This window comes from Tursiops truncatus, chromosome 16, assembly GCF_011762595.2.
Source record: "Tursiops truncatus isolate mTurTru1 chromosome 16, mTurTru1.mat.Y, whole genome shotgun sequence".
Classification (NCBI taxonomy): Eukaryota; Metazoa; Chordata; class Mammalia; order Artiodactyla; family Delphinidae; genus Tursiops; species Tursiops truncatus.
In genome coordinates, this window is record NC_047049.1 from 641,518 (window position 1) to 668,272 (window position 26,755).

The 26,755-nt window shown below is 62.8% G+C and overlaps 1 protein-coding gene across 9 annotated transcripts in view; it reads right to left on the minus strand.

Annotated features, from left to right (window-relative positions):
- The window catches only part of INPP5A (inositol polyphosphate-5-phosphatase A), a 179,264-nt gene that overhangs the window by 13,270 nt on the left and 139,239 nt on the right, over positions 1–26,755 (minus strand). For all 9 annotated transcript variants that reach the window (XR_004522562.2, XM_033842098.2, XM_073793781.1 and 6 more), the window contains 4 exons: positions 22,583–22,667; positions 7,682–7,777; positions 7,476–7,550; positions 1,654–1,727 (listed from right to left, as the gene is read on the minus strand). Coding sequence is in view for 8 of the 9 variants with exons in the window: in XM_033842098.2 (XP_033697989.1) it covers positions 1,654–1,727; positions 7,476–7,550; positions 7,682–7,777; positions 22,583–22,667 (330 nt within the window). In the remaining variant the exon portion in view is untranslated. The remainder of the gene's footprint in view (positions 1–1,653; positions 1,728–7,475; positions 7,551–7,681; positions 7,778–22,582; positions 22,668–26,755) is intronic.

The following is a 26,755-nucleotide window of genomic DNA, read 5'->3' on the forward strand; positions in this document are numbered from 1 at the left end:
GCGCAGGTGCCCTCGAGGTGCCCGCAGCCCCAGGTACCCTGACGAACCCCAGGCTCTCCCTGGAGTTCCTCCGGCTTGGCACCAAAGCATGCCCACCCCCACCTACCACTGGGATCTCAGAGGCCGGGGCTACGGCCGCCTTCCGGGGGGACGGCCCTTGCTTCCTGGAGACCGCCAGCCGGGGCCTGGCTGGACCACGCAGCCCTGTCCCTCCCGACTCTGGACGTGCCAGTCTCTCTGCTGCCTAGGGGTGGGGGCTCGTCCCTCGGCCACCTGAGGACGGACCACGAGGTCCTGTGGCCGGTCCTGCCTGCATCTTCTGCGCCTCGCACCTGGGTGACCTTCAAGGCTGCGGCCTTTGGGAGACGCTCGAGGGGCTGACGCCAGCTCAGGGCACACGTCCACAGGGCTATGCCTTTGGCAGCCCCAGGCCCCCTCCCTCCTGGCCGGCTCCACAGCCCTGAGAGAGGCGCTGGACCCCGGTCAAGCGGGAGGGGCGCTCCAGACCCCGGCACTACCCTCAGGAGGCGCGGCTGAACAAGTCCCTCGGGACGTCTTTCGACTTCAGCTGCACCTGGGAGCACGGTTCACCGCACGTGATGTGTACCTTAAAGTAGCGTCAGAGACTGAGGGCAACGTGGTGCTCAGCACCTGGACGGCATTGCTGAGGGCCGCCCTTCTGATCCTGAAACGCTGAGTCACGAGTTCACAGGTGTTGGAGCCGCTGCTGGGGGCTCACCAGGCACCCCAAGGGCCCAGGTCCCTGCTTCTCTGGCCCCTGAACCTCGCACCGCTGGTCTGGGCACCGACCCCGAGCTGCGAGCGCCCGGCCGCCTTGGCCAGAGCCTGGACCCGTAGCGAGTCCCATGTCCAGTGGATGGTGGGGGCCCTTCAAGCCTGCACACGTTTGACCACTGGAGTGTGGCCCAGGAAGCAGGGGTGACCCTCAGAGGGAGCCTGAGAGGACCTGGCTCCCCAGCGCGTTCTGAGGCCAACCGTTCCTCTGACGTGGATCTGACGCGTTTACTGCCAGGCCCGACGCAGACGAGGTGGGGCCAGGCGGCGCTCTCGGCCCCACTTGCTCACCAGGTCCCGCCTACCTGAGAAAGCTTCCCTGAACCTGCCCAAGGCCCATTTTCTCCCAAGTGATAAGAACTCGTACTTGGAATCTATGAAAGGAGAGAGATGGGTGGGAGGAGCCCGTGATGCGGCATCCGTGTCCTTCCAGACGGGCCCGCGGGCCGAGAGCCCACCCGGTGTCCTGGCCACTTCGTAATCGTCTCTCTCCCCCCACCCCGGCCCTCTGCAGCCCCGGGCTGGTCGGGAGGGAACGCACTGTTATTCCTGCAGATTTCAAGACTCTGGGAACACCAGAGCAAAACCCAGCAAAAGCTTACATACCCGAGAAAGACAAACATGGACAAACCAAACCAAAACCCACGCCACGACGGTTCCAGAAAGATCCAGAACACAGAGCTGCCTGTGTGGGTCCCTCGTAGGCTAATCTGAGAGGCCATGTTGGGAGAAAGGAGCGAACAGACCCCTGCTGTGCTCAGTGGGGGGTGGGGGAGGGGGAGGAGGCACAGGTGGGCACAGACAGATGCACGGACAGGAGGACAGTTACCTGCTGGCCCAGCGAGCGGCGGTCCTTACCTGGGAGGGAACGAGATGTCCAGTTCATACAGTCTGTCCTTAAAGACAGACAGCTCTTTGTCAAATTCTAAGAGCTGAAGGAAAGAAACAGAAAAAAATATAGGGTCACTTTGGTTTGCCTCCCAGGGGGCACCAAGAAGCCCTGGGGGAGGGTCTGTCTGCAGCAGGGACCTGCAACTTCCGGGAAACAGGTGTTGCTCCAGCACCTGCCCTGCACATCACCCGGGCCGCGTGCAGGCCTCCCAAGGGCGGGCCCCCTGGGCGTGTGGCCGGAGAGACCCGGGGCACCCTGCAAGCCCTTCTGTGCGAGGCCTGCTCCGGACTCAGCCCCTCTGCCGCCGGCGCTGGACCCACACTACCTGTGCTGATTGGCCACGCAGGGCCACCTCGCCCTGCTGAGACCACGCGGTGCAGCCGCCGCGGGCGCTGGCGTCGCCTCCGAGGTGCCCTCAGGCAGTGTCCAGCAGGGGGGACACCGTTTTGCCCAAACTAAGTCAAAAGAGTAAGAGCACTGACCTCACACGGGAAGATAAAAAATAAGACCTGGCCCTGAGGGAGCCTTCAGAGCCACACCCCACGGGGCACCGTGCCCCCAGGAGGGAAGGGCACCGGCAGCGTCTGGCCACCATGGCCACGCACACCCTGGGGACGCGGTCGGCACTCACGCGCCCTGCAGCTGTGCGGGAGCCCGAGGCCACACCCGTCCTCTCCCTCTGCTACCTCACCCATCACTCCCAGAGCGTGCAGTTAGCGGTGTCGTGCCACAGCAATTACCTGCGCCACCTGCACGTGGCCCTCGCCGCTGAGCCTGCGTGCACCAGGCCAGCCATCGGCCGGTCAGAGGGAGGCACAGCTGACACCTCCCCCGGCAGGCGCCCTTGATGGCGCCTGTGGTTTGCGTGGGGGGATAAACCAAAGCTCCTTTTGCATAGACGGGACCACTTCAGACACAGCTGCCTGATTTCAGTCTCACACAGGGTCCTGCAGCATCCTGGACACACGGAGACGGGGGCACAAAGAGCCTCGGACCCTGCCTGGCGAGGCTTGGATACTGGACCCCACAGGTGACACTCGTGAGCCCGTATCTGCTGCGAAGAAGCACCCGTGGCAAACCTCACCCCACTCAGCACCCCCTGGCGGCCATGCCAGGGGCCCTAGGGGTGCAGGGCCAGGAGAGGGGATGCAGGATGGGGAGGGGCATGGGGTAGGGGAAGGGTTTTGGGATGGGGGAGGGAGGCACAGGGCAGGAGCTGTGGGTGCGGGAGGGGAAGGGCGGGGGCGGGCATGGGGGGGCGGCCGAGCCCCTCAGCTTCCCGGCCCCAGTGGCCCCTGCCTCTGCATCGAGGAGAAACACACCCCACTTCCAGGGAGCAGCCCAGGCCAAACAGCTTCTGGAAGGCTGCAGAGTTAGCACCTCAGGGGTGCCGGGGATGGAGGAGAACTGTGTGTGTGTTGGGGGGGGGGGTGAAGCATGAGCGTGAGGCCTGGACCAGTCCTGTGCTTACACGTGTTTGCACGCATGTGGGCCTAGAGATGCCCTCGCATCACACTCGCAGGTACACACTCCCCCGCGGAGGCCGGCGAGCAGGCCTCACCCACAACGCTCCGAGCGTGAATTCCTGGCCTTCGCAGGTCAGACGGGAAGACAGCCGTGATGCTGCGTGGCGGCTGCAGGCAGGCGCAACCGTCAGGAAAGGTGCATCCACGGCACCCCTGACGACTGGCCTCCTCCCCCCAGAGGACTCGGTCCAGCACCTGGGAACCTGCAGGCGGCGAGCGGCCTGAGCCTCGCCCACCGAGAGCTGCCAAGCCTTTCAGCTTCTCCCAACTTTAACTCAGACTCTTGAGAGAAGAGGAGGAACATCCTGGACACGGTAAGTCCGCGAGGCGTCCCGATGGGCTCGCCGCCCCGTCCTGTGCACGATGGGCACACGCGTGTCTGCAGAGCCCGCACGCTCGTTCAGTGCCGCTGCTCCGGCCCCGCCGCGGGGCCTCCCGCCGATCCCTCGGTTGGCGGCGGCTGTCGCTCCCACAAGGCCCGCTGCCCGCGTCCTTCCTGTGGGGCCCTGGCACTCGGGCTGCTCTCCATCTTCGCGTTTGGCGTCCGGCTCAGGACTCGCCGAGCTCCTGAGGACCAGGCCTTCCGGCCCCGCCTTGAGCCTCCAGGCGCTGCCTCCCAGCGACCTGTGAGGTCTGCGCGCCGCGCTGGGGTGTCAGCTCCGCCGTCCGGCTGCGTCCGTCCTGACACTTAACTCACCTGTGGAGACTTCCACCTCAGTGACCGCTGCTAGCGCTTCTCATATCTTTTAATCTGCCTGCTTTTTTCAGGGTATGGTATCTGTTTACGTTTCTGATGCTTTCATGTTTTCAATACCTTTAAATCTCATAATTTTTATCAAGTATTCAGTTATCTGATGCCTGTGGACTCTGTCTACTGTGGAGTGCTTCCTACACGCTTTGTACCCGGGGCTGTGTTTTGTTCCTGCTGCCCCACGGCCCCCACGGCTCCACGCCCTGAGTCCACGGGAACGATGGGGGATGGAGCCACGGCTGCTGCCACAGGAGGCCAGCGTGAGGTGTTTCTGATTAGAAATGACAGTGCATTTCTGTTGAAAGGGTAATCTGTATCTCTCTGAGATTTTTCACAAAGCGGTAACCAATTTCACATGTATCTTTAACATTCTTCTTGATTACAAAGTGAAAAACAGAGCAGGGCGTGTGTAGACAATGATTAAGCGGCAGCTGATCGTACGTATCTGTCAGGCGCTGTCCCGGCTGCACACATTCCTCAGTTACTGCAGAGACGCCGCGCTGATAAAGGGAAAGAGCCGGAAAATCGATGCGCCCCGAGCGGGAGCAGTTGCTACACACCCAGAAAACATCTCTATCCAACAGGCCGAGCGCGGTGGAAACTCACGCGCCCTGCCCTGGGACAGCCGCAGAAAATTTAATCTCTCCAAATCCTCACCAGGGCACTCCATCCTGCAGCCCTGACAGCCACACTTATAATTAATTATACAATTTCGATGGGAATATCGACTAAACAAAGCTATAAATCATAGAAAAAGTCAATAGGCATGGACACATTCAATCATGTCCCGGCCAATGATTACTACTCTTAAAATACAATAATTATTTTCAGAGCCAGCTTGAATTAAATTTCTGTCAGACGGGAACAAGGCTGGTGGTTGATCAAGGATGCGATGGATTTGGGGGCCGAGGCCGGAGCAGCACATCCATCCTGCTGTGGGCGTCTCGCGTGAAGGTAAGATGTCCTCTGAGGGCTCTGCAGGCCATGCATCGTCCCCCAGGGGGGTCTGGACGCCCGCCTCCCAAGTGGGACTGACACGCCGAGCTGCCGGGGCAGTTACCGCGGAGCCTCGGCCCTGCACCACGGGGACGCACGAGGCCGCCCCCTTCCCCGGAGATTCCTGACCCGACAGGCAGGGCCACGGGCCTTCCAGACCCACGTGTAGACCTCGTCTCTGCTTCGACTCCACTGCGTCTTCTCATCTGAGTCAGCCTCAAACTTCTCCCAGATACTCAAACTAACTTTGCTCCACCTTAAAGGAGCACAATTTCACATGGTGAATAAATACAGAACTAGAGCTTACGTCTAACGGTGACATCTGTAGTTTCCAGGGTGGTGACACATTCTCTAAGTGCTAACCGAGGGCAGCGGGGACTCTGGACCCACCGTGACATCCCCGTGCCCCCTCCCCCCCGCCCCGCATACCTGCCTCAGGACCCTGTTTCTCCCTCACACGGTGGACCTTCCTTCTCGCCAGTGTCCTGGCTCCTTCCAGAATGTTCTGGCCCCCTGGCCACCCCAGCGCCACTCTCTGTGTCCACCGTTCCCCTCCCAGGGCGTCTCCGCTTTCTGCTCGTCCTGGTAACCACACTGTCCCTGGCTTCGAGGGGCCGTCTCTGTGCTAGGGGCCCTCAAAGCCCACCCCGCCCACCCTCCTCCAAGCTCAGAGGGTCGCACGGCTGCCCAGGGAGCGGACGGCACCCCGAGTCTCCTGGGCACCTCACCCCACACAGGCACACTGAACGCGTCGTGTCCCCAAACCTGCCCCACGTGTTCCGGGCCTGGGAAGTCACAGGACGGCAGCCAGACACGGCCGCGCCCTACAGAGCCTCCCGTCCAGCCCAGCAGGGCCGCAGCTGAGCCGTGAGTGCCGTGTGCTGAGCCCAGGCGCTGCGGGACACAGCAGGAGCCCACCGCACCGGGACCCGAGGCCCCCTGCGCAGCCGAGCTGGGAACTGGCCGCGGGGACGCGGGGACGCAGCACGACAGGCAGGGGGAAGTGTGTGAGGCGGCTCGGAGCATCCGCGGGGGCAGAGGTGCCCCCCGTGCGGCTGCAGGAGGGGTGGGGGGGTCAGCACAGAGGCCCCGGGCGTGATCCGCGCCTCGGAGGAGAGGTCAGGGTCCCGGGCTTTACCCGACGGCGGTGGGAGGTGGCCAAGGCCCAAAGCTGGGCCTGACTGGGTGGGCGTGTGACCAGGCCCGGGCGGGCTCCAGGCTGGGGGTGGACAGAGGGGCAGGGGTCGGGAAGAAGGCGGGGGGGCGACGGCCGGGGGCGGCAGACTCAGACGTGTGGCGAGTCCAGGCCCAGGAGCTGCCGGACGTGCAAGGCGAGGGAGGCCCGGCGGGGGACGAGGGCTTCCGGGGAGGACAGGAAGGTAGGGCGGGTTCACGGGCTGGCAGAGTCTGCTGGACATCTGGAGAGCCCCTCTCCACTTAGACGTGAGCCCTCTTCTGAGCGCCTGGCACGAGAGCTAGGGGTCCTCCCACACAGAGGCATGGAGCCCCCAGCCGGGCTGGAGCCAGTGCTCGGAGGGGCCTGAGGCAGACGCGAGACAGAGGCACCGTCCAGAGCTGGAAACTCAAGACCCAACGGGTGACCCGGCCACTCAGGGGCGCCCAGGGCACAAGAGCTGAGCTGGGGGCAGAGGGGGACCAGGGAGCTGACCCATGAGGGGTGTGGTCCCGGGGGGGACGCTTCGGAGGCAGGCCCTGAAATCCAAGCACATCCCTGGCCTTTGGGATAAAGACGTCCCTGAGGGGTGACAATGGTCTTGGTGGCAAGCAGGTGAGGTGGGGTGAACCGGGAACTGAAAATGGGGACAATGGTACAGACGGCCCCTTACCAGGGCGGGAAGACCAGAAAGGCCCCCAGGAGGCGGGAGGGGGGAGGCACAGGTGCACACCTGGGCGTGCGGTGAGGCTCCCACAGGCGTCCCGACCGCCCTCAGGCGCCGATGCGTCAAAAGCAGGCCCAACTGGCGCACAAGAAGTAAAGGGCACCGCAGGTGCAGGGCCCCGTCGGCTCTCCCGCTGCAGGGGCCGTGCCCGCCGGGTGGTCTGAACGGCAGGCTCACACATACCAATACTTCCCTCCGCGCACACACACACGCACACACGTGCGTTCGAGATGCCCCCGCCAATTTGCACGGTGGTTCTCTTCTTTCCAAAGGAAGCCCAGGCCTCTGTGGGCCGGCCCTGAACCAGGGGTTCCGCAGCCAAAGCTCCTAGCCCTCTGCCTCTCACCGGGGAGGACCCCAGTGTTGAGAGCCACACTGGCCGGCACAGGCAGCGAGGCGGGCGGCCACAGCCCAGCCGGCGGCAGGACGCGCCCCCAGGAAGGGCCCAGTGGAGAAGTGACGGGAGGGTGAGGGTTCAGGAGCCGACCCACAGGCTGTGACGGCACCGGGAAGCATGGCTCTGGGGAAGCGGGGGCGTTGGGAGGGGCCGGGGGCCAGCGCCACCCCACAGCAGCTGCTAGGGGACCAGCCGCACGTCGGATGCCAGAGCTCACCGCGGTGCCGTTGTCGTCCCGGAAGACCTCCTGGTTGAAGTAGTCGAAGAGCTTCTTCTCGAGCTGGAGCATCACCTGCCAAGGGAAGGGCCGTCAGAGCAGGCGGGGCCCCACCTCTCCCGCCGCGGGGCCCACCGGGCACGGCACCCCCCGCACCTAGGACAGGCACTGACATTCAGAGCACAGACAGCTGCGCAGGGGCTCACCTTCCGGTCGTTGTCCGACTCTCGGAATATCAGCTTCACGACTTCGTTGGTGTCGGCGGCCCGGACGGTCTGCATCGTGGCCTTTGTGCAGAGAGTCTGGGAAGGACACGGAAGGAGCTCAGTCCCCGGAGACATGCCAGCCCGCTGCCCGCCTCCACCGCTCCCCGACCTCGGCTCAGGGGCTCACACCTCCCGTGGAGGGACCCGCGGCTCCAGACACGCGGGGCCGCACACCCGGCCCTCTGCCCGCCGCCCCAGGCTGCCCCGAGGACCAGGGACCAGGGGGCCTGTGGAGGCTGGGCAGGGAACAGTCTGACTGGCGGTCCTCCACAGCCACAGCGGGAGGGACAGTGAAGGGCAGCCAGACAGGCCCCGGGGGCAGCACGGGGGACACAGAGGCCACGCCGGGGGCCCTGGGCAGGGACGCCCACCAGCTGCGGCGGGGCAGACGGAAGGGCACGGGCGACAGGCTGACTGCAGATAGGCTGAAAACTCTATTAAATCCAGACTCCTTTAGAAAATCCTCCCTGTCCCAACCTGGGTGTGGGGCGAGGAAAGGCAGCAGGATGGGGGTTAAACAGGGTTGCTCCCCAGTCAGGACGAGGGTGGAGGCTGGCGCAGAGGCCGCGAGGCCTGGTGCAGTTAGGGGCACCGCAGGGCCGCGCTGACCACACCAACACCGCAGAGACGAAGTGCAGCTCTAAACGGGCTGAGAGACACCCCAGGTGTACGGCAAGTGCCGGCGAGCATGTGCGGAGACCAGGCCCCGCACCCCTCCCTTCGGGAAAGTCCATCCACGCGGAGTCCAGAAAGGACAGAGCGGGGGCCGCGGAGGCCAGGTAGGGTGAGAAGGTCACAGCTGGATTTCAGTTCGTGTGTGAGTTATACCTCGATAGGGCTGTTTTGGAAAAAGCACTAGGTGATTTTTATTAAAAAAAGAAAGAAAGTAAGACCACCGCAACTGAACTAATGTTGACTTAAAAAAAACCCTCTTTGTCTAAGGAGCCCTCGTGAGGTCACTTCACGGCAGAGCCACGGGGCTCAGAGGCCGCGGGGCTCAGAGGCTCAAAGCAGCCAGCTTTGCGGGACATCCTCCCGCAACAGGCCCCAGGGCCCGGGGAGGCCCGGAAGCCGGAAGCCGATCCCCCTTGGGCCGCGCGCTCCAGGACAGGCATTGACATTCAGAGCACAGACAGCTACTCAGGTCAAGCCCCCCACAGTGGCTTCTGGACTCATGTGTCACAAATCAGTCTGGCCGCCTTCAAACGGCCGGATTAGAACAAGCGCCTGGACCATCCGGCCCAGCGCGGCCACCCTGCCCAGCCCCCGGCGAGGAGGTCACCCCATCCAGATGCTAATGCGCTTAAGTGGCTTCAGCCCAGTGAATGGGGAGGGCCCGGCAGGCAGACGGCATTGTAGCCTCTCGACGATTCAGGAAATTCATGGTCTTCTCCCAAAGGCATCTGCTGGAAACTTTTTAAAAAATTGCTTTCTCTCTCGCCACTTCAGACGGGCTCCCAGAGGATAAACATCTGACCGGCCCAGCCCTTGGAGGGGCCTCTCTCCCACACCCGCCAGGCCTCCTCCCGGGCGGGCCTTTCAATCGCAGTCGTGACCACTCATGCAGAAACCCCTGGGCCAGGGCCTTTCCGGCTCGCCTGCTTACAGGAAGGCATTTTCCTCTTTTGAAAGGAGAAAACAATTTCCCAAATGTTATCTTAAAGAGCCACGTAAGATTCATTTCACGATCAGCAGCGGCAGGAAGGGCACAGGAGAGGCGGCCCAGCACTGTCCTGCTGGCACCCGGAGCCCCTGGTGTTTCACTTGGAATTTAGGGGCACAGGCTGCTGGGGCGGTGCCCACAGGACCCACGCCGGTGTCAGCCCAGAGGCGCAGCGTGCAGCGTTTCCTGCGAGTCCCGCAGTCTTACAGCCACTGAATCCGCACAGCCCCCTGGGGCTCAGGGCGCCTGTGCAGCTGGCCCCGCTCCTCCCAGGGCTGCCCCCCCCACTGCCCCCATCCCGCCGTCACAAACGCTCCCCACCAGGGTCCAACTTCTATGCAGACAGAGCCCCTGGGGTCCCCACAGGCAAGCCCACGAACGCGGCCTTACAGAACCCACTCTGCTCTCTGCCAGACTGGCGCGGGGGTGGGGGGACAGCCAGCCCCGCACCCGAGGACAGGCCCTGGGGTCAGCCAGGAGCTGGTCGGGAACATTCGAGTCTGAGAAGCCCGACCTGGGGGATACGGCGGGTTTCAGAGTCTGGGTCACGACGCGCCTTCTGGAAAGTTTGGGCGGTAAGTTTCCGTCTGTGGAGGTCAGAGGCACACCGGTCGTTTTCTCATCGTAATTACTAGGCTTCTGAATGGTAAATGAAGCCATAAGGCTCTCTTCCGTGCATCCACTTCGAGAGGCAGCAGGCACTAAAAAAGCGTCTCAGTTGCGCTTACTGATGGCTCGCCAAGGCTTCAGACTCAGGTATTGTGATTCCAGAGACCCGGCTTCTGTCTGGACCCAGCACGCTGGGCCCGGAGGAAGGGGATCCCCCAGGAGCCCCAGCTGACACACACCCCAAGTTTCCAAAGGACCCAGCGTAGGCCGGGCCGGCGGGCACCTGTGGTCGGCGTCCAGGACGTGCAGTGTATACAGGGGGGCACGCCTGGGTCTGGGTGTCGGGGTAACTAGAGAGATGGTGACCGTGTAACGGAGCTGATGGAGCCGGGTTCCAGGTGGAGGGCCCTGGTGGGGCAAAGGCCGGGGTGGCAGCGTGAGAGGTGGAGACAGGGCCTGAGGGGGGCTGGGGGCAGGCAGGGAATGGCCGGCAGGCCACACGGTGTGGAGGAGAGCTGAGGGGACGCAACCTGTCTTACAGAGCTCCCAGGCGGCCAGGACAGAAATTCGGGGCTTGCCCCATCGTCACAGGCCTGCCCGGCGGCCCAGCGGGTTTGTTCTCTCCTCAGAGGCAAAAAGAGAATCAAAACACACTTCCATTCTACCTATTTTCTCCACCTGAGAAAACATAGGAAGCGACGCAGGTATTGGAAGCATATTTCGAATGAACACGAATAGCTGGTCTGGCTTCTGTCTGCAAAGCCCGGTGTGGCCTGGGGACTGCGTCTGGGTCTCTCTCCACCGGAGTCGAGAGTCCCGACATGTGAGCGTGCAGGGGTCTCTGAGGGACCCCGAAGAAGCCCACTGGCCCACAGCCCGAGTGTGGGCCCTGCCCTGCAGGTTCTAGACCCCGCGGAGGGTGCGGGCACGGGGAGGGGTCAGCAGGCGCTGGGGCTCGCCCCCCAGGGTGCTCCCTGCCAGCCTGGCACGTGGCGCCCTCCCCTCGTGCCCCGCAGGCCGCTCGGGCCTGCAGACGAGGGGCCGGGCTCAGGGGGCCGCCTCCTGCCCCAACGACGCTCGTTCCCGAGTTATCCTGGCAGCTGTTTACGAGTCGGACACAGACTGGGTGCTGGTGGAGGCACGGACCCCCTTCCGGCAGCCAGCCCCCCGGGTCCCTGAGAGCCGCAGGCACCCCCGTTCTCAGCGACGGGCCTCACGCCCTGGCTTCTAGGAGGCTCCGAGGAGTGCCAGGGTCCCCGGGACGGCTGGGCCCAGACAGGTGACCAGGAGTCCAAGCTGCGGAGCGTGGTGGGCAGCAGGGGACGCGCGTGCAGTCCATCCCTGTGGCCTCCTGCCCCCTGCCACTCTGGTTTCCCCCACACACCTGCACCCGGGGAAGGGGGCTCGTCAGGGCCTGAGCTCAGAAGTGGTGAGCGGGGTCACTGTCTGGCGTGCCGTCACTCATGGGGCTGCACAGAGGGTGGGGCAGGTTTAATCCTGATTTCAGGCAGCGAGGAAAACCGGTGTGGCCAGATGACTGCGGCCGTCTCAGGTACAGGCAGTGGCCGACCCCGTGCGTCTCTCCTCAGAGCCCTCTGCGCTCTTCCCCTCCACGTGGGGAGCAGCGAGGTTTAAACAAAATCAAAACGAACCACCAAGCCACTCTGGCACCCAAATTTAGACACTCCCAGCAGATACTGGAAACGTTCTAGCTCATTCTGAGTAAGAGGACAGCACTCCTCTTTTTATTGAAACGCAGACCCCCTGCAGGACGGAACGCGGAGCCCCCATTTCTGCCTGGGCCCCCAGGAGAAGCTCACACCACGGAACGGGCCCCCAGAAACAGGGACCAGCGGGACCAAGGGCGTCCAGCCCCCTGGAGGTCCAGCATTCTCTCAGCGGCACCCACCTGCCAGTGACAAGGCCGCTTCCGGTCAAGGGCGTGGGTGGTGAGCCGGCACCTACACGGGGTCCCCCGTCCCCCGCTCAGACCTTGGGGGCTGGATTAACCTTTTTTTCCATCAAGTGGAAAATACAACAGCCTTGAAATGAAAAATAACCCAAAGAGCAGCTTCCTGACGTTGTGGAGCCCCCCCAGCCCCGCAGGGTCCTCTCTGTCCCCGTGGTGGCATCCTGCCGCCTGGGGCCTGGCTTCCAGCGCCTCTATTTGGACGTGGGCCCTCTGGAAGGACAGCCAGCAGCCTCCAATGTGAGGCCCGCTGCACACCGCGTCCCACCAGACCGGACACAGCTTCTGCGCCGCTGGGGTCCTTCCCGAGTGAGGACGGGGCGGGAACTCCACCTGCCCCGTCACAGAGCCACATGTTGCCGAAAACACAGGGAGCTGGTCGCGTCCTCACCTCCCCCTCCCCTGACCACATCAGGGACCCAGCTTGGCCGTCTGCGCCTGCGCAGTGGGTCACCGCTGGGGAGGGTGAGCTGGCCGCCCTGTTTAGCCTTGGACGAGGCTCCTTCTGGCCCCATGGGAGACTAATGAGCTGGTCTGGACGGAAGCGCTGGTTCTGCAGCGAAGGGCCGGGCCAGCCTGCTCGACACCGTTACTGTGCGGAGGGGCCAGGGGGAGGGCGGGAGGCTGGCGGGTGGGCTCCATGCCCGGCCCTTGGTGTGCGACCCCGCTCCGGAGCTTTCAGCCCCTGACAACTTCACGCAGGAAAACACGCGGACCCTCTGATGGCGTGAAATCGGAAACAAAGCCGGGGCACCAAGAGGCCAACCGGCCGCGGCCGCCGGTTCTCTCTTCAGCCGCAGACGCGCGCATACGACCGACCCCCAAGAAGCCGAAGGAAAAGCACGCAAAAGAAACACGCCCTCAAGGGCTTCAACGCAGCGCCGACGTGCGTGCCCCTGCGTGAGGATGCTCGGCCGGGCCCCGCCCGGCCCCTCGAGGGCCCTCCACCCCCCGACATCCGTGGCCTCATCTCCTGCGCAACGTCAAAAGGACAGTGACCCTGCTCTGGAGGCCCCGCGTGAGGGGGTGGCTGGCTGCTCTGAGTTGCGTTTCAGACGCAGGGCGTGAGGCCAGAAAGGCCCAGACCTCCGACGGGGGTGGGGCGCTGTGGGGAGCCCAGCCTCCACTCGCCACGGCCCGGGGACGGGCGGTGGCCCCCGCTCTGGCCACTCCCGTGGGGCTTGGCTCTGGGTCCACCTGCTGGAAGCAGAAGAGGGAACAGAGCAGGTGCTTCATCAGCTGTGTCTGCAGCCCCGGTGCCGGCACCTCCCGGGAGCAGGGGCCAGAGACGCCCCGCCCACCTGCAGCCACGCACGGCCGGCCTTGAGCCCGGCTTCCCACCGGCCCGCACGCTCAGCTCCTGTTCCTCTGCACAGAGGGGTCCGCGCTCCGGGAGCGGAAGCCGTCGGGGAGCTGGAACAGGGTGAGCTCCTGGTTCCAGCAAGCCGCAGCCACAAGCAGCTTCTCCTTCCTGCGGGGGCGGCCATCTCCTCCCCAAGCACTCGGACACCCTCGCCGTCTCTGTGCTGTGCGTCCAGCAGGAACCAGGCCGAGGCCAGCAATTTGCACCTGAGGAGCTCGGCATGGAGCTGCCGCCCCAGCTGGGCTGCAGGGCCCTGAGTCCTTGGGGTCCCCCCCGAATATCACGGAGACGTCAGAGAAACCGGGCCTCGGCACGCACACCCTTCACTGAAAACCACCAGCCAACCAAGGGCGTCAGGGAGAAGCTCACCCCGTCCCATGGCTGTTCTCGTCATCAAGTTCACCCCATCCCACGGCTGTTCTCGTCATCCTGTTACTTTTGGTTAAATTCTAGCCATAAAAATGTCTACAAATAAACAGGCGCACAAATCAACGTTCCGTCTGCATCCTCCCGCAGCACAGGCCACAGAGAGAAAGAGAAGGATTTCTGAACGGTGGCGCGCAGACAGACCTGAGTCCTTTACGTGGGTTTTCTTCAGAACAAGTTAATGGAAAATCGTTACCTTTTACATTTAGAGTTATTTCAAACGACTGGAAAACAGATCCCACTCTAGAGGATAAACGTGACCTTTTCTGCGGTGACTCCCCCCGTGACTCTGGACGTTAACCCGGGTCTGCCTCCTGCTGTGCTGCACCCCCTTAACCCCACACCTGCCTCAGCTCTGGAAGGAGAACGGGGTCCTGACCCGGGCTGCCCAGATCCACCTCTTGGACTCGAGGGGTTAAAGGCTGCCTCTGGCACCTCACTCACAAGCCAGCGTGTGGGAGGTGTGGGTCCAACGCTGGGTCACTGTGAGGTGGGCACGGAGAGTCAGCCAGCCAGCCCCGTGCCCTGGACACCCACCCACCCGCCAGGAACAGGAGAGAAGCACCATCCGTCCCAGGGATGGGCCAGTCCTTGGTCACCAGCGTCTACAGACGTCATTTCAGTCCTAAAGGCGTCCAGGGAGAGAGAAGAAGGGACGCAGAGTCAGCGGCTTCAGAACCTGCCTCGGTCACAGGTAACTCATGGCTCCGCAGGAAAGTGCTCAGAAAAAGTCTTCACGAACCCTCTGACCATCCCCTTCGGGGCAGACACGTGCCACGGCCTGAAAAGTAGGCGCTGGGCAGACGGATAGAAATGCGTCTCGGAGCCGCCCACACCGCCTGCGGCCGGGTGAGCAGGCCTCAGGGTACACGCTGCCGTGGGAGCCCCCGGGGGACAGCCGGGGCCACTGAGCCTGCGACAGGAACAGCACCTCCCAGTGCACGGACATGTGGTCCAACAAGCTCCAGCCTAAGCTTCAGCTTCCTTCCCTATCACACACGCACACACAGCCCCTCGGCGCGCGCGCACACACACACACACCCCTTCTGGAGAGCAAGAACCCTGGTTTGCCTGGCCTGTGCTCAGCTCCAGGGCCCCTCCAGTGGTGGCCAGGCCGGCCTGAGGCCCAGGAGGTCACCGTGCTCTAGGGGGAAGGTCTGCGGCCAGGTGCCGGGCCGTGACGGCTGTCCCTGGGTGTCGGGGGGCGGGGAGCTCGTGTAGTTAAGACGAGGCCACTGGACAGCGTCTTGCCTCTCAGCTGCACCAAGTGGGGCCCAGAGCAGGCGCCCGCGAGAGCCATGAAGAAACACACACCCTGCTGCCTCGGCCGCAGGAGGGGCCTGGCAGGGACCCTGCCCTCGGGGGAGCTCAGCAGAGCGCTAACTTCCTCGGTTTTCAGGGTCCCAGTGGCCTGCCTGACACAGAAGGACCGTGCTGGGTGCGCGCCGAGGACCTGAGGCTGAGCAGGGCGGTGGCCGCGTCGGGCTTTCACCAGGAAGCACCGTGGGGAGGTCGTCCTGCATCGGGCGGGAGCGACCCCGAACACCCCCATTCCGTTTACTCTGACTTCCCCAAGGAAGACCCTTCTGGAGAAGTGCAGCTTTTCAGAGGTTTTCCTGGCAAACCCCAGCCCCCGGGAGGAGGGACATCCTTGATGACCGAGAGCACATGGACTCCGAGTGCCTGAAGGCGCAGACGGCGCCGGGGTCCGTGAGAGGCGCTGCTGTGAGGCCGTGTCAGCGTCAGAGGCGCCTTCGTCCTTTTTGTTCTGTATCATCAGCTGTTCACGAGAACAACAACCACCATAAAGACCCTTTCATCTCCTCCCCGAGACGCCCCGCCAGCTCCCAACCCGCTGACGGAGGGGCGACAGCGCCCGCCCGCGGCCGGCTGCGCAAACCAGGGGAGCTTGACTGAGTTTTCTAGAAGGAAGCAGCGCGGGCTCTTTCTAGGCTCCTGTCCAGCAGGACGGGACTGCCGCTCGGGGGTCTCCCTGCCCGCAGGGGATCCGGCCGGGGGACCTGCCACGCTCCTGGTCTGGCCTCTTGAGAACGTCCCCAGCCTTCCACAGACACACCAGGGCTCAGACCTGCCGGGCAGTGGGGGACAAGGGGCAGGGGGGAGAGCAGGACCCCTTGTCACCTCCTTCTGTCTCCCCGGGACAGACTCCCTGCCCCTGTCCCCTGCCTGCCTCTGTTTGCAGAAGAACTTTAGCCTCCTAGGCCTTCCCTGAGTTCCAAAGAATAACTTGAATCAGGGAAGTGAGAAAATGCAGAAACAGGCTGGGGACAGTTCACGGGGCCTTACGAAGGGCCGGCACAGGTAACGACCAGGTGCGATGCCCCCTCCTGGCTGAGTGGGAACCCACCCTCGCCAGGTCGCACGTGCAGCCAGAGGGCAGGAGGCTGGGTGGCAGAAATGCCCGTGGTCCGGGGCAGGGGCTCAGGCCACCGGGCAGCCTGCAGAGTCTCCCTGGCCGCACTGGGATGCGGGCGGGCTGTGCGGTGCCCCTGGTCCTCTTCCAAGGCGGGCGCGGTTAGTGCTGCGACCCCGGCTGTTGGGGCACCGCCTGGGCTCCCACCCCCCGCCCTGCCCCTGCCCCGCGAACATGAGCGTAGGGACGGCTGCTTCCTCCGAGAAGCCAGGGTCCTCTCAGGCCCTGCTGGCACCTGAACCTGTACCTGTCAGCAACCGGCAACCGGTTTTTCAAAACAGCCGCCAGCCTCCAAAAACGCATCCATCACCACGGCTGTCCGCGGTGACGGACGGCAGGTGGGTGCGGCTGGGGCGCGCGGAGATGGGAGCGCCTGGCACCGCTGTCACCCTTTGTCACTGGCCAGCTGAGCGCCCAGCTGCCAGTTGCCACTGCGCAAGGCATGAAACATACTCTCTGAGCAATCCCGCCGGCGGAGCTGAGTGGGAGGCTGCATCATTAATTCGTTCGGGACGCACAGCCCGTTAGACGGCACACGATCATGGTGTTTATAGTTTGTCTGTTTTAATTACGGCTTAAGAGGTGCCAAGTTTGATCGCAGGATCATCTTTTCAGTTCTGCTAGGCAAGCATGTTTGTATTAATTTGCATCTGAAACGCGAAGCTCTAATTCCGGGGGTGGGAGGGGCAGCCGTTCACTTTGCACAAAGCACTTCTTTCCGACGCTGGTGCCAGCCAGATACCCGAGACCCCTTGCTGCAGAGGACCGGTGGGTGTCCAGCTTGCCCTGGAGCCCCTCGCCGACTTGTCCTTCCAGGAGCCCCTGCCCGCTGCAGCCTCTTTCTCCCTGCAGGTCAGGATGCTCGTGTTTCCGGAAGGACCTGACTCCCCTCTGGGAGCTTCCAGGAGCTTGGCGGGGTGAGCACCAGAGGCAGGGCATCCCTGGGCATCTCAGGGGCCCAGGGCTGGGGAGGGTGTACCTGCCACTCTAGTGGGGGACCAGCAACCAACACCAAAGCCCAGCCAAGCCGGCACAAAGGATGACCTCAACTTCCCTCTTCAAGGGGGTCACCTGCCACCTCCAGACAAGACGACGCCGGCAGACGGAGGTCCCGCGTCCCCATCCCTGCGTCTCCTCGGACCTTCTGACCCGCACGACTGCAGTGCTGTCTGGGGCGCTCGTGGTCACCTTGGGTGCTACGCTGACCTTGGGCAATCTGGAAACCGTCTGTGGGGTGACCCACCAGCTGAGGACACCGGCCTCCCCAGGAATACGGGTCGGGGCCGGCATGGCCTCTCCCACCCCAGGACCCGGTCTGTAGGCACGAAACGCCGGTGTCTCTACAGGGTCACCGCTGAGGGCAGCCGCTCACCCAGGGAAGGGACAGCTCGAGGCCTGGGCCCCGGCTCAAGCCTTGGTGCGCCTCTGACCGGTGCTCTTTCCTGGGCCGTGTTGTTTGGAAGGAAAGGGCACAGTCCTTGGAGGGGGTGGGGCAGAGGATGAGCTGCCTGCATCCCAGCCCCCTCCCCCTCTTCCCGGTGCCCCAGTGCCCACCTGGAGGCCGCCTGCCACCCTCAGTGATGCCCCCGAGCACTGCCTGAGAACCTGCAGGACCCTGTGGCCCCAGCCAGGCCTTGTCCACCAGGCGGCCCATCCCCAAATGTGCCCCGCTGACTCCCCGCTGTGCAAGTCCCAAGAAGTGGCCACCTTCACCTCCATACACGGCTCTCCTGTAACAGGCAAAGCCCCGAAGAGGTGTCCCGGAGCCACGGAACGCCCGGGCGGCCTCGTCCTCACGCTGCTCTGCACGTTCTGGGAGCTGGGACGGCTGGCAGGCCTCGAGAAGCCATCCACTCGGTCTAACAACCTTTCGGGAAAATTTGGAGACCTCTCCTCTGGTGTCCACAGAGTTTCTGTAAGTTGTTTCTACAGTTAGAAACCCTTTCAAAAAGCCATGCGGGCCAGCAGACTGTGATGTTCCAAGAGGTGCTTCCATGGTGTTTTAAAATTCAAGACCTAAACAGGTAGCTTAATGAACGCCACTGAAATTAATCTGCAGCAAAAGAAACTTGGTCTCTTTCAGTTAAACTTTTAGATCTAGCTTTGCCCACAAGTATGTTTTCTGAGTTAGCATCGATCTCTCCAGCGGTGGGAGAGGAAATGGGGCTCTGGCAGGAAGGGGGCTGCAGAGCGTCCCCAAGTTCACGTCCACCCAGACCTCAGCCCACGACTGTTTTGTCAACCAGGGCCTTGGCAGATGTGACGGGTCAACGTTCTCGAGCCGAGCTCACCCTGGATTCAGGGTGGCCCAAGTGCAGTGACTGTCCCCACAAGCACAGTGAGGCAGGGAGGAGGCACGTGAGGCCGGAGCAGAGGCAGTGATGACGCGGCCACAGCCCAGGGGCGCCTGGGCCACCGGAGCCGAGGAGGCAGGAGGGAGCCCCCTGACCTCAGACTTCTGCCTCGAGACCAGTGTCCCAGCCGCCGGCCGGGGACACGAAACACAACCAGGCACAAGCTGTGCCACCAGGCACAAGCTGTGTCTTCCGTGGGGACTTCAGAACATACCAAGTTCATTACAATTTTCTTCATCAGCTGGACACGTCTGGGGCCAAAGGTGACGTGGCAACCCGGAGGGGACACGCGGGTGCAAGGGTGGGGTCCGGGTGTCACGCGCTACGCTATCCGCCTACGACTCCCCCGTTGGGTCCCTGCTTCTCCGCCAGGACGCTCAGCCGCCAGGGCACTCAGCCGCAGGACTGCATGGCAGCTTCCTGCTCAGCCTGGATGCTTTGTGAACAGCTGATGACTGTGCTGATGAGGCGTGAGAAGATGGTCTTTAACCCCTAGGGCTAAAGTCTTCATTTGACCAAACGGTCCTAAAAACTCGCTATACCAAAAATCATACTCCACGTGCTGGGAATAAAAATCATTTCCCATTGGTTTGCTTTACTTACACAGTAAACTGTGTGCAGAGATGTAAGTTTTCGTCAACTGAACAGCCATTTATCCACAGGATAGATGGACCGTATGGTTTAAAGAACCACGTGCACAAGAAAACCCTCCAAAAATTAATGCACGAATCTTAGACACATCTGTTTATTCATCGAGCAAATAATTCAATTAAACACCATTGATTCCTCCCTCCTTTGAAAGTGCCAATTTCACAGCCCTGGACAACAGAGCGCTTTTCTCACGTGCGCGGGTGCACAGCCAGAGCAAACACTCCCTGGCAGCAGCGGGGCAGGGGCAGTGTCCAGCGAGCTGTCGTGGGCAAGCCCAGAGCTTGGGGGTGCGGGGGTGTCCTGGTGGCATTCAGGTCCACTTAGATGCGCTGCCACACTCCGGGCGGCTCCCAGAAGAGGCTGCGAGGAGACTGAACGGAGCCCGGGGTGAAGCCGCCGGTTCCGCGAGGGAGCCTCCGTGTGCCCGGAGGACGGGGTCTCCTGGAGCCGTCCCGCCCCGCCAAGCCCAACGCCTACCAGCAGGCCCGCTGGGAAGAGCTGCTGCTCAGAACGACCACGTCCCCTTGGGGTGCAGTGGGACCTCCTCGGGCCCGAGACCGCCCTCGCCACGCCCCCTCACCAGAACCCACTCTCCCGCGCGGGGTGGGGTGGGCGGGGCTGGCGGGGCGGAGGGCCTCTGCTTCCTGCCCCCTGTGGTGGGCGGCCCGCCTGGGTCAGCCCTCGTGTGCCCTTGTGTGCCCAGGACCCGTCACTGCCGTGGGTCCCTCTGACCTCTCAGGACTGCTGACATGGGGTCCCCAGCACAGTCCGAGGGGCTTGCGGTGAAGGCACACGGAAATGCCTAGAGCAGACAGATGACTGACTGTTTAGGAAGTGACCTCCTGGGGGAGGGGCCACACAGATGCGTAACGCCTGTGACTCTTACCAGCAGCAGGACTGCTGCCCTGCACCTGACCTCACACACAGCCGCCCACACAGGGAAGCGGCAGACACTCCGTGCCCCACCCCTTCCCAGGTGTGCTCACCGGCTGCCCGGACAGCGGGACACCAAGGCCGGGGGCAGGTCCAGGGGCGGCCAGGCCAAGGGAAGGCGAGGGCCGGGAAGGCCAAGGTGGGGTCTGCAGGGGCCCAGGAGGGGAAGCTTGTGCACATAGTTCCGCTTCCCTGAAAAATCAGCTGTTTGTGAGAACTGCCTACAAAAAACAGCATTTCCTATAGTTCCTTATCTAAGTCAGTTAATTAGTTGGAAAAGCGCTCAAGAACGAAGATCCCCTGTACTTTCCTGAAGGAAGAGGAACTTATTAAAACCTGGGCAGTCCATCAAATATCGAGGCTTTTGGCCTGGAACCTTCAGGCTGTTGGTCCTTGGAGACGCTTGGGGCCCCCGGGTGGCCTTCAGAACAATGCGCCCATCGGGGGTCTCCCTGTGGATCCACAGACCAGGCAGCCCCTCAGTACGCGGGGCCGAGCCCTCTCCCTCCTCCGCGGTCTGGCCCTCAAAGCTCTGCTGCTCAGGGGACGACCTCGGGCTGTTACTGACCAGGAAGTGAGCGCCTACGTCCCTGCTCAGGCTCTGCGCCCTCTCACTCACGATCAAGGACGTGTGGCCGTGGGTCCTGTACCACCAGCCCCGACATCCTGATGATACGGGGCCGGGCTGCCACCTCTGGGAGGAAACACAGAAGGATGGAGCACCCAGCCGCGGGCAGCGCCTCCCTGGCCGAGTCCAGGGTCCATCAGGACCCCGGCCAGCACCGGCCACCTGTGCGGTCACCGTGTGGCAGGAGTCCTTCCTCTAGGGGATGGGACGGGTCCCTGAGGTGAAGCCAAGGTCTGAAGGTGAAGGGTCAGGAGAAAGGGCGCCGGGCAAAGAAGCCTGGGGAAGGGGAGGGGGTCACACGATCAGCGGCAGCCACACGTGTCACGGCCCAGCTCCGCTCACGACCCCTCACGCCCGCTCACGCCCCCTCACGCCCGCTCACGCCCCCTCACTCCCGCTCACGCCCAGGGCCGTGTCCTCCCGCTTCCCACTCGGTAAGAAAAGGAAATCATGACTCTGCAGGAGCCTCGGCGCCCCCCATGGAAACCGGAGCCCCGCCTGCGCCACACGTCCCGTGACAATTCCGCCCGCGTCCAGAGCCGCTGCCCTTAGACGGGGCCCTCGGGCGAGCAGAGAGGCCGTTCCAGCACAGCGGGCTCACTGGGCCCAAGTACCAGCCGGAAGTGACCTGCGCTCGGGGGCTCACCCCAGCAAAACCAGCGCGGCTAGAATACCAGAGGAGGCACTGTTGGCGAGGGCGCCTGGCCTGCGGGCACTGGGCTGGGCTCCCCACGCCCCTCACAGCATCACACGTGCACTGGCGGATTTCAACAGGCGGGCATCGCACCCATGGCTCAAAGGCACGGAACCCATGGGACCTTGGATCCAGGTTGCTGATTGAGCCAAACTCAAAATGAGGAGGGGAAAAGGCAGCAGAACCAAATGCAGGATTTTATGGTCCTCAGTGGAATTCATTTGTCTATTTGAAAACACTCCGAGTGGTCGAAAGCCCCCTCCCCACACTCAGGCGCCTCTCACTGCTCAGTTTTAAGACAGAATCTTCTGCCGAGAAGGGAGGATTACTTGTACCTGAGACGCCAAAGGAAGATGACAAGAGGGGACCCCCGGGGTCTCCCCCTGCTGTTTCCACCATCACTGCAGGCACACGCTTGTGTGTGCCCTGCTCTGGACAGGCCTGGCCTGGACCCTGCACGCTGTGGTCTCCCTCCTGCACCTGGGTCTGGGGGGACCCGCTCACCTTGGGCGGCTGGCAGGCCCCCTTCGCTGCGGCCTGGGGCCCTGCCATCAGCACTGCACCCCCGGGAGAGTGGGGCAGGCGCGGCAGCGGGGCTCAGGGCCGCAGACCCTCTGGGAGAAGCCGGCCCCACGCAGAGGAGACCACGCTCCAGGCCACGTGGCGGGACCCGGTGGGGCCGACGAGCTGGCCTTCCGACCCGGTCGCCTCGCGGCTGGCGGCCATCCAGGTCCCACCTGCGCCTGCTGCTCAGCGGGAGCGTCACCCAGGGGCCTGAGGGCACCCCGGGGATCCCACAGCTGGGGGACTGGCGCACACAGCTGACCAGGGGCTGCCTTCTCACAGGTGGCTTCCTCCTCTTTCCTCTCCCGACGGTCAGCAGAGGAATCTCCAGGCTCAGCACACATGTGCTGAGTGACCCGACCACTGCCCAACTACTCGCTCGGAGGGGCTCCCATAACAGCCCCCTTTTGACAGTAAAACGTTCTCCATTAGGAGTTTCTGCCTTAAATAGAACCAGTGAGCAGGACAGTGGGAACGCGCCCGTCGAGGATCACGGGCTTCCGCTGTCTTCCCAACATGACCGAACACGCGTGAGGCTCCCGGCGTGGCCTACCTCCACCACGGACTTGGAATCCAGTCGGAAGTTGAAATCGCCAAAGACAAAGTAGGACGCTTTCTCGAATCGCTGGTCAATGATTCTGGGAGGAGAGAAGCAGAGGGGGTTACTGAGGCACGGCGCCCGCCACGCCCGGCCTCTCCCCGGGCTCCCCTCCACGCATTTCCCACCGCCTCCTGCTGAAGGACGCTTGCACCCCAGTGACCGTGATCAACACGTGTTCCCCAGACGGCTCCCAGCTTGCCAGCACTGGGGTGTGCGCCAGCGCAGTCCCATCCGCTGGGCCCGGGCCGTGAAAACCACGTTTGGCGTGCAACGGCAGCCTGCGCCAGGGAAGGAAAAGGCCGCGCCCCACGCCAGACACAGGAGAGCAGCCCGGAGCGGGCAGCCCACACGAGCCCGGGACGCCTCCGTCTGGGAAGGAAAAGGCCACGCCCCACGCCAGACACAGGCGAGCAGCCAGGAGCGGGCAGCCCACACGAGCCCGGGACGCCTCCATATGGGAAGGAAAAGGGCCACGCCCCACGCCAGACACAGGAGAGCAGCCAGGAGCGGGCAGCCCACACGAGCCCGGGACGCCTCCGTCTGGGAAGGAAAAGGCCACGCCCCACGCCAGACACAGGAGAGCAGCCCGGAGCGGGCAGCCCACACGAGCCCGGGACGCCTCCATATGGGAAGGAAAAGGGCCACGCCCCACGCCAGACACAGGAGAGCAGCCCGGAGCGGGCAGCCCACACGAGCCCGGGACGCCTCCATATGGGAAGGAAAAGGGCCACGCCCCACGCCAGACACAGGAGAGCAGCCCGGAGCGGGCAGCCCACAGGAGCCCGGGACGCCTCCGTCTGGGAAGGAAAAGGGCCGCGCCCCACGCCAGACACAGGAGAGCAGCCCGGAGCGGGCAGCCCACACGAGCCCGGGACGCCTCCATATGGGAAGGAAAAGGGCCACGCCCCACGCCAGACACAGGAGAGCAGCCCGGAGCGGGCAGCCCACAGGAGCCCGGGACGCCTCCGTCTGGTCCGTGGACGGTTCCTCCCATCGGTGGTGGACACCTGACCTCATTCTCAGCGTTGTAGCTTATCCCCACGTGGATGTTTGGAAGCTACAAAGTGAGAGTGACTATGTCTTTTTTTTTAAGCTAAGTATTGCCTGGCTCAAAAAACTTTTTCCACGTATTTTAAACCAATCACAATTTATTTCATAGAGATTTTTCAGCTGAGAAACGCACACACGGCAAACGTGACAGCGATATGTCAGTGTCACCCCCACCCGGGCCCCGTACAGACCTCTCTTCCCCGGTAAGAGGCCAGGACACCACCCAACCCCGATCCTCCGCTCACTCACTCCCCCACCCCCTCCCCACCCTTGGTGGCAGCAGGGTCCCGGCTGCACTGGCCTCAAGGGCAAAGGAAGCAAGTGCGGGTCACTTCCAACTCAAAGCGGAATGCGAACCACGGCTAACGAGACAGGCCGCAGAGCACACGTGTGGTCTGGGCAGAAGGGAAGGGAGGTTCAGTGACCCAGGTCCCCAGTTCCACCGCCCATTGGTGGCTGCACTGCCACCCCCACCGAGACGGAGCAGCAGGACCCACGGGCACAGTGTGGGGCGCCGCCCCCATGGCCTACGTGCTGCGATGGACTCTGAGAAAATAAATATTAAAGGCGGGCAAAGCCGGGAGCACCCCTCGCCCAGATCAACTCAGAAATATCTGGCCGGCACCGAGACACCTGGGTGCCACCGGACCTGCCCCGTCCGGCCCCCAGGGCAGAGGGAGCAGGCGTGCCCCCAACCCCGGAGTGGCCTTCCCAACTTGACGCACTAGCCTGAGAAAGGAAAGGTGACTGACAGCGATGACATCACCGCTGTTTCACGACGGTGGCCGCTGGGCTGGAGGGACAGTCCCGTCCGCACCCCCGGGGACGGCAAGCTGGTGGCTTCTGCTCGCGCCTGGCCTGCTTTCCTTTCTGGTTCCTTGCCTCCTGCTTTTTCAACTCCAAGAGTTTCCCTGTGAAGTGTGATGGTGATGCTGTCTGTGCTCACGGTACCTGTCACGCACGAGCCTTAATTTTCACGCAGGAAACACACCCACGTCCCCCCAGCTGCTGGCCCTTCTCCCCCCAAGGCTGATTCCCGACAAGTCCTTCTCTCATCTTCCTGGCAGAGTCTGTAGTGCAGACTTTAATCCATCTGGAATTACGTGTGAAGAAGGGGTCTTAGTTTATCGATTTTCCCAACAGTCGGCTGATCCAAACCCTTTATTAAACATTCAATCCTCTTCCCCTTGAGTTTGTGCAGAACAGGAGTCCCTGGATTACATGGGTCTTTTCGAGACTCTCCTTTTCTGCAGATCTTTTATCTATTCCTGTTGCTTTTAAATCATAGGACTTCTCATGGGGAAGCCCTGCTTGTTGAAGTTCTTCTAGGAATTGTCTCAGCTGTTTTCATATTTTCTCGCATTTTAATTGCTGTATCACGGAGCTAAATTCCACAAAAAGTCTTGTTTTCCTGTTTAGTTGGATTGATTCTCACACATGCGAATTTGAAGACAAAGGACATATTTTAACAGATTGTCATTAACGGTGCAGATAACAAGTGACGTCACTTCTTGTGTGAAAAGTTAAGTCTTTCTGGGCTTCCCTGGTGGCGCAGTGGATGAGAGTCCGCCTGCCGATGCAGGGGACACGGGTTCGTGCCCCGGTCCGGGAGGATCCCACATGCCGCGGAGCGGCTGGGCCCGTGAGCCATGGCCGCTGAGCCTGCGCGTCCGGAGCCTGTGCTCCGCAATGGGAGAGGTCACAACAGTGAGAGGCTCACGTACAGCAAAAAAAAAAAAAAAAGTTAAGTCTTTCTGTGGAGGAGACATCGCTCAGGGATGAAAATACAGGGAGGCCGGTGGGTCGGCCCTGGGGCTGCCGTACATCTAGGACTGGCCGTGTACCCCACCCCGTCCCACCCGCCTGGCACCTGCGGGGGAGGGGGAGGAACCCACCCCCATCGACTGTCTGTCAGCAGGAGGCTATCCAAGCCATCTTGAAGAAAGTTAATCTCTTCTGCCCTTAAACTTTAGAAGAAGAAAATACCTCAGAGAACCTGCACAGGTTCCTGGAAAGGCCGACAGGGTGTCCCGTCGGGGCACGGACTCCGTGGTCGCCCATCTTCTGGGAAGGGGACCCAGTGCACAAGCCCCACCAGGAAAGGAGAAGCAGCAATGTCCCTCCCGGCCCCGCCTCCCAGGACCAGTGAGTGGATGAGAGAGACACAACCACTGGGGCTCCGCCACACTGCTCTTTAAAAAACCCCCAAACGGAACTCTTCACTGCAGCCCTGCCAAGTGACTGCTGGCTGTGCGCGGAGGCCAGAGACGCCTGCGGCCCCAGGGCCTGTGCCTGGGGGTGGGCACGGGGGCTGCTCCCCGTGCCCTCACCCTCCAGCCTCATGGCTCTGGGACCCCACGTCACCGCTCTGCGCCCAGCAGCCGTGCAGCCCCAGCGCAAGGACCGCCAGTCCCTGCAGCTCCCCGAGGCCCGTCGGCCCCAGCCCGCCTGGAGGCCCTCGGGGGCACCTCCCGGCCTCAGCCCCCTCCCCCTGCGCCCCCGGCCCAGCAAGGCTGCCTCCAGACAGGAGCCTGGGGGGTGCCCATTGGGGTGTCCCGGGGCAAGGGGCTGGGGAGCAAGCTGACACGGCGCCTGGGACCCCACGAGGTCTGGGCTCAGCGGTCGCACGGCGCCTCCTCACCACCGCCACTCGGACCTCAGGCCACTCAAGGGGACTTCTCTTTTCTTTCGTTCTTTTTATTTATTTTTTAAGAAAAACTAAACCAAACCGAAGCTTCGACTTGATTTGCTGAAGGAAGGAGGGCGAGCTGTCACGCTTCCTGGGCAGAAACACTTTAAATGTCCACTTTAAACCTACACATCTTATCCTGAGGGTGTATCAGCTTCTGTTTATTAAGAAGCCCAGGGCACAATGTCCTCGAGAAAAGTCGGTGTGGCAAGTGGAGAAACCTCTGCGTTCACAGGCGAACCGGCTGCTCTCTCGCGGCTTCTTACGCTTAACGTGGTGTCGGGTCACACGCGACACCTCAGCAAGGCGACGGGGACACGGCTCAGACGCGAGGCCAGAGCGCTCACAGCGCCCCTCGATCCTGAACTATTTCTCGAGCCAGAGCA